The 10928-nt window shown below is 45.5% G+C and overlaps 1 protein-coding gene across 1 annotated transcript in view; it reads right to left on the reverse strand.

The window, feature by feature from the left end:
* Positions 1-9847, reverse strand: part of CPXM2 (carboxypeptidase X, M14 family member 2) — a 115599-nt gene extending 105752 nt beyond the window's left edge. The window contains exon 1 of the mRNA XM_024206051.2: positions 9368-9847. Within this exon, the coding sequence (XP_024061819.1) occupies positions 9368-9695 (328 nt within the window). The 5' untranslated portion in view covers positions 9696-9847. The remainder of the gene's footprint in view (positions 1-9367) is intronic.
* Between the last annotated feature and the right edge of the window lie 1081 nt (positions 9848-10928).

A 10928-nucleotide genomic window follows, 5' to 3' on the forward strand; every position in this document is an offset into this window, starting at 1 on the left:
GAAAACACTGTACAAATCTTTATGGCATGTCCCCTCTTAATTGTTTTTAAATATACCCCCACTCCGTTAGGCATTTGATATTAGTGCAGTATCCAGATTGTCCAAGAGTGGTTCTATGGAGAGAATAAAGGGGGAAATTTAGTGCTCTATTTCTCATCTGGCTTTGTGCCACTACAATGATTTCTGTCCATGTGTATCTGAGCTGGCCAAATGCTCCAAAGAGCTCTCCACCTGAATTTTAAAATGAACTCATGTCAGCCATGCTTGGACTTTTATGTCTACTTTCCATGAACATCCAGAAAGTGGAATATTAAGCTCTCACATTCACATATTCATACCAGGAATTATATAGATTATATAGCAATGGATGCTGCTTGACACAACAGGGAGACACTGCTCACCGGGGCCTTTGCATGAGACTTTAAAATGAGCCAGATAAGTATCTGATGCATCCTTTGAGTACAGGACAGCACATGCACAAGCAGCTCCTCTGTGTGAAGGTGATTTAAACTCTGCACTAGACGACAAATCTTCCAGTAGCCTAATTGTCACAGGAACGACGTGTCAGGCACCACTTGGGGTTTCAGGTGTATGGGGGGGTGAAGTCTCAAAAACTTACCTAACGTTTCCTGAAATTTTACTGAATGATATCAGCTTTGTGAACTAACTAAAACAGCAATTCTGCAGCCTATGAAGAAGCAACAAATTATATAATAATTTTTACTTTAAATGTCTGGACTGATAAATTGTTAATCAAGGGAAATTTTCCACGATTTCATTGCACTCCAATTTTTGGTTATTTTCTCGGTATCCAGGGACTATGTCCATTTCACAAGCAAGAAGGAGCAAACAGTCCAATCAACCATCGGGAAGTGAGGGGCAAGTGGTGGAATGTATTTAAGGAGACAGAAGGAGAGGTGTGGGTCCCACAGCTATGTCTGCAGGAATGAAGCCATGAGATATGTTTATGTGGGACTGGAGTGAGGAATGGGGTGAAGGTGGTTGGGGGTGACTAGAATCAGGGGGTGGCATAGAGGCTGTGGGGGACCAGGAACTGGAGTTTGGTGGGGGGGGGGATTTTTTGGGGGGTAGAGTGGGATCGAAGGGTTTGGGGGAGGAGATCCTTACAAATGGAGGAGATTGGGGTAGATACTCCTGGGGGAGAGTTAAAGGGCTACAATTGGGTGGGTCAAGGGCGGGGCAGGGGGGGATGGGCCTTACCAGATCTGATCCTGAGTCACGAAGTTGAAGTGTTGGCTGGGGTTGTTGTTTTTCTGATCCGTGCCCCCATTCTGTGCTAGCACCCTGTGGTGGCCAGTCTGGGACTTTCAATCTGGCTAGACACCTGGGACTGAGCCAGCCTGGAGCCAATCCATGCCGCCTCAGATGTTGTTAGGCGACAGCTGCAGAGCTTGGGCTCTTGAGTGGGGCCTGGGCAGGCTGCACAGTAAAAAAGGTCTGGCAATGGTAATGCCATTCCCCAGCCATCCCACCCCCATCCCCAAAACCAGCATCCCCTCTGCCCCATGGGCAGCATGCACAGAGTACTAGTGGCAGCGCCACCCCCGCCAGATGGCACCAGTAGCAGCCTGAGCTACTCCACCACTGCTGTTCTCCAGGGGCATGGGGAGACCACCTACCAGCTTGGCACTGCACTGCCTCTGAGGCTGCAACAGCAGCTGAATTCCCAGCTGGAGGACAAAATTTTACCGAATGTGTTGGCAGTGAGTGGGGGCTTCATCCCGCTCTGCCCCTGCCTTCCTTGTGGCACCTCTACCTGTGTGTCTCATAAAGGAAAAAGACTTCTTCACTACAGGCGCCAGCTTCCTCCGGGCCCCGTGGGTGCCCTGCCCCCACCCATCCCCTTCCCCGAAGCCTCCACCCCACCTCTTCCTGCCCCGCTCCGCCCTACCCTCCCCCTTCCGTCAACCCCCCCATCTCCACCTTGCCTCTTCCCGCCTCCGCTCTGCCCCAGGCCCCGCCACACCCCTTCCCTTAAGCCCCCACCCCGCCTCTTCCCGCCCAGTTACACTCCCTCCTCCAAGTGTGCCCCATCCCTGCTCCTCCCCCTCCCCCCAGCACCTGCTGCACGCCGCAGAACAGCTTATCACAGCAGGCAGGATGCACTGGGAGGGAGAGGGAGGAGTTGATTGGCGGGGCCACCGGCAGACGGGAAGCACTGAGAGGTGGGAGCTGGCTGCCGGTGGGTGCTAAGCACCCACATTTTTTTTTTCTGTAGGTGTTCCAGCCCTGGCGCACCCATGGAGTTGGTGCCTATGTTCTTCACGTTTTATACAAATAACCTAATGCTGCTTATATCTTGCTCCCTCACCATAAATTGCTACCTCTCCCTAAGAGAATCAAAGCTCACATGGCTTCTTGAAGTCCTCCTCCCAAACCTTAGAGTTACACTCATCCAATCAGAGAACAGAAACAATAGCATATAATTTATCTGACCAACCACAACTAAAAAGATCAGGTTGAATTATGAATCTGGGCTACTGGATATTGCTGACAAACTGTTCAAATTCAATCCATCATGCATGCAAATCCTCTTATTCTCTTCCAGAAAGTAGTACATTGAAATAATGAATAAACTGGAGCAAATCATAATCCACCACCAGCATTCCAGAAGCAGATTCAGTCTCATGCTTACCTCTCTCAAGTCTATTAAATGAAATCTTGATGTTTTTTAAAAGGCCCTTTTCTCACCTCAGATCAGTTTGGATATAGAGCTGTTATCCAAGGTAGTGTGCTAAAATGGGTTGAGTCCTTTCTGAAGGGACATACCCAATGAGAAGTGATGGAAAACTGCACCTCCACCACTAGACCCCTTGCTTGTAAAGTCCCACAAGGATAAGTTCTCTCTCTGCTCCTTTTCAACATCTACAGTCATCCATTAGGTGAACTGATCAAACGGCATGAACTCAAGAGCCAGCAATATGCCTATGGTACATAGGTCTAAATATTCTTCACCACATACAACCACACCACTTCCACCAAGATGAGCTCAGGATGAACAGCTGGCTGAAACTGAATACAAGCAAAACAGTGGTGATGCTGGTGGGCAGAAGGAAGAATTTGGAGGAGTTTGCAGCTACAGCGTATTCTTCTTTGGTTGAAGGTACTCATCCACATTTGGTCAGTTTGGTTCATGATCTTGGAATACTCTTGGATTCCTTACTGATGCTAAGTTCTAACAAAGCAACATCTGTGAGTAATGATTTCTATCATCTCTTGTTGGCTAGGAGACTGTCCCATCCTGGCAGATGATGGCCTGACCTCAGCTATTCATGCCTTCACCACTTCTTGGCTGGACTACAGCACTGCAGTATACCTGGGCATGAAGCCTTCAGTACTTAGGAAACTCCAACTAGTACAGAACTCTGCAGAGCATCTCCTCAGCAACACAGGCTACCGCAAGAACTTCAGGCTTGTTCTCTACTCTTTACGCTGACTTCCCATAGAATTTCAAATCAAGTTCAAGTCTCAGTCCTTATACTTGTCCCAGGCCATGGAGCTCCTTGAACATATCTAAAAAACGACCTGAAACTCTGAGTTGAAGACTGTGATCAACAACTACACCCCTCTGGCACAAAGGAAAGTAAATAAAGGTAAAGCTTGTCTGTGCAGGAGACAAAACTCTCTTCGGGGCTGATCTGAGACTTTAGAATAAATTCCCCCAGGAACTAAAGACCATCACAAATTGCATCGCCTTCCTATTCAAGTGCAAGGCATCCTTTTTTGACTTGCCTCCCCTAACACACACAGAGCAATGTGAATATTTATTTAAAAAACTACCAAAACAAGACACTCCACTACACATTTGCGCGCCTGGGGAGAGGATGAGAGAAGAATAAATGAGAGTTACGTAGTCATGTTACTTAATGCATTACTGGAAAATGCTCAGATATTACAGCCATGAATGTGGTGTAAGAACAGATATAGAATAGAATCCACTGAAGCCAATGGGACTAGTTGATTTCAAAGGGCTTTGGATCAGGTCCTAAACAAGCAAGAATGGAATTAGAAAATACAAATCCACTTGTGATGGGATCTGTCAATCCAACCTTTTACCTTCCAAGGATTACATGGTACAGTTGAATTTATAAGAGTCATAAGGGAGGCAAAGGGCAGTATGAGACTGATGTATTGTTATGTAACTCAAGTGCTCGCAAATACTGTTTTAATTAAAAAAAAAATCATAGCATAATCCTGGACTTTCCCACCTAAAGTCAATGGGAGACTTGCCCATTGACTTGAATGGAAATGGATTTGTACTTACATGAATACTTCACAATGTAAAACAGCTGCATTCAAGCCATCAACAGTAATTAGCTTAAATTAATCAAGTACATGTCATATGCAATTTGCTGTAGCCTTTACACTGTTTTGATTTTAGTCCAACTTTAATTCAAAGTTAGCACTGATCACTAACAGCTGCTCAGCCAAAGGGCAGATCACACATTCCCATTCCTCTGCCTTTCTTCATTCCAGCCAAGATCCCGTCTATTGTTTGCTACAACATATAATTAATCCAACATGCCCCTGCTCCCACTGAGCTTCACAAACAAGGAACATTTTATATTTACTATATGTCCGTTGATTTAATCTTTATTCAATGTATAAGTGTTTGTTCATATATGTAAATATATAAATACTTACACCTCCAAACATATTTACGGTTAGATTCATAATTATTAGTTAAGCACCAATCAATCATGAGCTCAGCACAATCTGTACCTTTATAAGGCCAATTTTTCAAAATTGGGTGTGCAATTCTAGGCACCTACATTTATATTTTGGCACTTATGTAAGTGACTTGGTTTTCAGAGGTGCTGAAAACCAACAGCTTTAATTGATTTTAATGGTACTAATCCACGTAACACTGCACTAGATAGTGTTTTAGATTTAACCTACATAATTGCTGGATCACTCTATAGTGCCTCGGATAGTTATTTTGTGTAGATTATAGACAGAGCTGCTAGTGCCATCTATAGTTAAGGTTCTTCAATACTTCCCAGTATAAGATCCCTTTTTTCAGTTGCTTATAACTTTGCCAGTCCTTAGGCGTTCAGGCTGAGCTTCAACATGTTGGGTGTCTGCCTTAGGCTGAATTATTTTGGGTAGTTTCAGTTAAAATGTTTCAGACATTCCAGAGCATGAGTAAGAGGAAAATGTGGTTTTTCCCATGTTAAAAAAAAAAAAAAATCTTATGACAATTTATTTAAGATGTTCTAGCGCCTCCATGCTTTGGAGCAGGGACTTGAAATTTGTCAGGGAGTCACGTGGGTGTCGGGAATATGCCCTTTGCTATCACCCTGAAAAAATGCCCAAATATGGCCACGCTATAAGTCTTTGAAAAATTTCAATTCACACATGCTCAGCTGAGACTTCTTAGAGGATGGCAGCTCAATTTCTCTGCACTGAACATGCTCCAGTCCAGGGCTGAAAGGGCTCAGCAGGACTTTCCCTGTAATTGCTTCAGGCTGTGTGGCACCAATCATCAGAACGAAGAACAAGGAAATTGTCCCTCATGCTCTCCTTGCCCACCATGCTGGTGCCCAGGTAGCAAGGAGGAGGAAGTCATCTGACTGAAATGCAGAAGAAACTGGAGCTGGATATAGGAGTAAGTGGGTAGGGTTGGGACAAGGAATATGGTGGGGGATGACTGGGAACCAGGGAGGAAAGAATGAGAGATGGAGACTGGAAGAGGATGCCTGGAAGGAGAGGAGATTGGGAACAACTGGGACCAGCATGGGGATACTGAGACTGGGAGCTTGTGGGGGCAGAGAGACTGGGACTTAATCACGGAGCCTAGGAGAGAGAAACTGGAATGAGGAGACTGAGACTGGGTAGGTGAGGGGACTGGTACTGCGAGGAGCCAGGGATGAGGGGGTGGACACTAGGATGAGAAACTGGAGGGAGGAACAAGAATGGCACAAGGACAGCGTGGAGGGGACAAGGGCACCAACATTTCTAAGTCTCACCATTCCTCTGCTGTCAACAAATGTATGTGAAATGTGTCTCATATCCCCCTCTAGTACTGGTCCACATAGAAGATGACCACCTACTACTGCTGCCAGTTACTCCCTTAGTTCAAGTGGCAGAAGTCTGTGGTAGATCTAAAGGCTCCAGCCCACCTGATAAATCATGTGGGTGTCAATGCAATGCCATAGCATGGAATTTCTCTTTTTACAGTTTGCTTTTTTTTAAAACCTAGGAAATTACAAAGAAAAACGATGTTAAAAGAACATTAAAAGTTGGGACACCATATGCTCAAAAGTTGAGAAAGCCAGCATCACAGGATGTGCTGCCTTCCAATCCACTCTGCAGGCCCCGTTCCATCAATCTCACCGCTCTCCAGGGCTCCCCAACTAAACTCACAACAGATCACTCTTGCAGGCCCTTCCCCAGGGCTTTATTTATTTTCCAAAACAACAAACAAAAATGCAAACATTAAGCAGTTACCCTTCGGACCTTAGTCTCTGCCCCTAAGGCTACTGCCAGGCCTCCTGTCTCCACCACCCTGCCATTCCTTCCTTTCTCTGCAGTTCCTTCAACTTCCTCAGACCCTCTGCCCTCCTTCCTTGTACTCTTTATCAGCTGATCCCCATTCAGATGTGCCTCCTTAGTAACTGGGATTGGATGGGCCCAGGCCTCTGGCCCTTAAAGAGACAAGCTACCCTGTTACAGCCATTAATTCAGCTCCCCTTGTGCATATGCATTATGGGAGTCTTTAATTACACGATCACATAGTCGTTTTTTTCCACAGGACCCCTACCTTATTAACCCCACAGGAGGGACCTGTCCTGGGAATGAATCAGAGTGGTGTAAAGGGGATTGCTGTCTGTAGGACTCTGGCCTCATTTGTTGCAGAAGTTGGAAAGTGTGTGAATGAGGAAGGAGATTGCAGGAAGAGAAGAGAATCAAATTCTATCCCTGCCTCTGCCACAGAGATAATAATAATAATAATAATATATGGAGATATATACCTATCTCCTAGAACTGGAAGGGACCCTGACAGGTCATGAGTCCAGCCCCCTGCCTTCACTAGCAGGACCAATTACTGATTTTGCCCCAGATCCCTAGGTGGCCCCCTCAAGGATTGAGCTCACAACTCTGGGTTTAGCAGGCCAATGCGCAAACCATTGAGCTATCCCATCCCTCCTGAGTGATGCTGGGCTTTCTGGTGTATGTTTGCAGCTATGCTGCTAGGGAAGTTGGGGTAAAGCCAGTAGGGAGCTTGAAGGCAGTATAGAGCTACAGAGCCTCCATGGAGATGGTTCAGCACTTGGTAGATCACCTGAGCTCTGGATCTTGGAGAATCAACTGATTTAGTGTTATGAGCTGCCTATCACTTCCTCAGTGGACCAAACTTCACCAAGGGAATACTTTTCAGTAAATTCTACAAGTGCAAGCATACAAAGTTTCTAGACACCAATTTGGATCAAAGGGGATAATATGGCTGTACATATGTGGGGCTTCTTACATACCTGCTGGAGTCCAGAGGGCTGTGAACTGAACCTTGTACACAAACAGGGTCATTGCACCTCAGGGGGAACCCTCCTGCCTCCTCCCCCCCACACACACACAAAATGGGAGGGGGATTTGATAGCTGCTTTCAACTACCTGAAAGGGGGTTCCAAAGAGGATGGATCTAGACTGTTCTCAGTGGTACCTGATGACAGAACAAGGAGTAATGGTCTCAGGTTGCAGTTGGGGAGGTTTAGGTTGGATATTAGGAAAAACTTTTTCACTAGGAGGGTGGTGAAGCACTGGAATGGGTTACCTAGGGAGGTGGTGGAATCTCCTTCCTTAGAGGTTTTTAAGGTCAGGCTTGACAAAGCCCTGGCTGGGATGATTTAGTTGGGAATTGGTCCTGCTTTGAGCAGGGGGTTGGACTAGATGACCTCCTGAGGTCCCTTCCAACCCTGATATTCTATGATTCTATGAAAAGCAGTGCATGCACTACCAGATAATAAGCTGAATCAGCACATCCCAGAGTTACCCTGCCAGTGCCATCTGCTTTTGAACCTTCTGTCTAGCTGCTGATCCCCAGTGGAGCACTAGCTGCTGATCCCCAGTGGAGCACCAGGTTATAGGTTTCTTGTACCACTGCTACCTTCACCCAGGCAGACTCTCTGCTACTAGGGTCCTCTGCCCTGGGCTGTACCCACAGCTAAGATCTGCTGGCCCTCTAACAATTTTCAACACTGCAGAAATGGTAAATTTGGGGCATAATGTATAAAAAGCTGTTTTCAATTTTTTTCTTGATCAGAAAGTAACTGATTTTTACCAGTTTTACACTTAAACTGCAACCCTTAATTTAATATCACCTATATGCAACTGGGAAGAGTTAATGCCACTATGAGAACCTTACCTCTCCAATTTGCTGTGAGGTGGGTGTCTTTAATTTGCAAATTTTGTGCCATATCCCATAGTATTTAAGGATACAAAATTCCTACTGAAGCCAATGGGAGTTTTGCCTGAGCAAGGGCTGTGGGATCTGGCCCTTAATTTTATAAGATTGTTGCTTACTCCGTGAAATAATTTAGATTTCGAATTTCCACCAAAGAAATGAAATAAGACCAGTGCAATCAGAGAATGCCTGTAGAATAAACTGCCCAGCCACCTGAGTGTAACTGTGTCGAAATAGAAACCACTCTACTGTGCTTACTGACCACAGTTTGGGGAATTATAGTAATGTGTAGGTTTCCAATAGCTTGTCTTCTTCCAGCCAAAGAAATTACATGTAATAACTGAAGTGATGGACGATATGGCTGCCCTTTCATTTATTTATGAAATTATTTATTAGTACCTCCTAATTATTAAAATTAATCCCCCTAGGAACTGATCTCTCTGAAGGAAAATCCCTGTTTACATTTCTTTCATGGGAGAGCTTTAAAGTGAAATCTGACAGTGATTCACCTGTTCAAAGGTGAAGAACATTTAGAGTTAAAATGACCGGAGGTACAATATGAAATCACCATAAGACAGACAATCAGATTTTACCATGGAGTGAGTCTCTCTTCATTTGATTGCAAAACTGTAGTTTCAACAACAAGCCAAATGTGAAATATGATAAGAAGGGAAGTTCATGCACCAGCTGGAGTCTCATTTGATTAATGAAATGCAGTGTTTTTGAAAGCTCTTAATGTGACAGGTGAGAGGGAAAGGGTAAAAGTGCATGTGAGATTTCCAAAGAGCTGAAAAGCTTGGTGTTAGAAAGTTAGTATGTGTCATCATCACCAGCACATTTATTATTATTACTATCAGTATTAGGGTATTAATTTATGTTAGAAGTCAGAGTCAGTGTGAGACTCAGCAGAGCTCTGAAAGTTAGGAAGAAGAGGTGGAAAGTTACCTGGTGGAATCTCGAGAATGGATTTTTCTTTTTTGTTGCCTTTCTTCTGTTTTAACTCTTTCTTGCCCGGTCTGAACCTTGGGGGCTCCTCTGCCTCTGCAATGGGGGCTGTTTCTTCCTGTCCAGGTTGCTCTGTGAAAAGGGAAAATTCCTCATCGGGACCTGGATAGGAATAATAATGATCCCTGTTTATAATCTCCTGCAGGTAATAATCCTGATCCTCCACAGGCAAAGCCTGGGATAAATCCCCAAGCAGTGCTAGCCCAAAGGCACAGAGAGCAAGACAGAGCTGAGACGAACAGGAGCCTTTCTTGCTAAGAGAAATCATTTTTTTTAACGCTGCACAAAAACTCCACTCTGAGTCCCAGATCCTTATTCAGCAGATAGGAAAAACAGCAAGCCGTGGTCACTGGTGAATTCCAGGACTTGTGTAGGGATAAAGAGTCCAGTCTGTGATAAATGCTTCTGCATTAGACTAGTTTGCAAAAGTTGCAAGGAGTGCAGTGAGAGAGAGAGCTGAGGAGGGAGGGAGGCAGGAGCCTGAGGTGCATGTGATCATAGGACTCACCAGCCAGACACATATACAGACACACAGGGGGAAGAGAGAGAGAGCTCTGCTCTGCCAGCACTTGGCAGGTGTGACTCTCCAGAACACTCTGTCTTGTTTTCTTTCTTCCTTTCTATTTCCCTCTCTTTCTTTCACTGCAAAAACCAGGGTTACAAGACACAGTTTTCAGCTCAATGTCTTGGCTTGTGTAACTCTTCCACGAGGTGGTGTTGGCAGCAATGGGGGTCAGGTTCAATATCTAGGGGTTCCTCTTAAAAATGAGAAACAGACCTGGTTCAAGCCCCTACCCAGTAATCTGGGGAAACTAAAGACTACCCCCGGGCACATCTAAGAGTATGTCTACACTACCCGCCGGATCGGTGGGCAGCAATTGATCCAGCGGGGGTCGATTTATCGTGTCTAGTCTAGTCTAGACACGATAAATCGACCCCTGCGTGCTCTCCCGTCGACTCCTGTACTCCACCACCGCAAGCAGCACAGGCTGAGTCAACGGGGGAGCGGCAGCAGTCGACTCACTGCGGTGAAGACACCATGGTAAGTCGATCTAAGTACGTCGACTTCAGCCACCTTATTCACGTAGCTGAAGTTGCGTAACTTAGATCAATCCCTTCCCCTCGCCCCCCAGTGTAGACCAGGCCTAAGAGGCAATACTTCCCCACTCACAAGCCCTGAGTCTGTGTATAACAAAAGAAAAGTTTTATTAGAAGGAACCCAGAATTAATTTGGGAAAACACTGAAACAAATTATTCAAAAGTATGTAAACCATAAACAAACACCCTCTCCACAGTATATAGGGCAGTGGCATTTGCCTCGGTTTCCCACCTTGCAGTGTGAAAGTCTGATGGACGAATATCCATCTAACATGCCACTCCCCTTTCCTTCCACTGCCCCCCACTCTGTTGTCTGAGGTCAGCCAAGTCCTGGAACTCAAGGGTGCATTCACGTGGGGTCACCTCCCACCCTGAAAGGGGGAGGGAAGGAACATTGCTACCA

The sequence above is a fragment of the Terrapene carolina genome, unplaced genomic scaffold (genome assembly GCF_002925995.2).
Source record: "Terrapene carolina triunguis isolate 2854851 unplaced genomic scaffold, T_m_triunguis-2.0 Scaffold95, whole genome shotgun sequence".
Taxonomy (NCBI): Eukaryota; Metazoa; Chordata; order Testudines; family Emydidae; genus Terrapene; species Terrapene triunguis.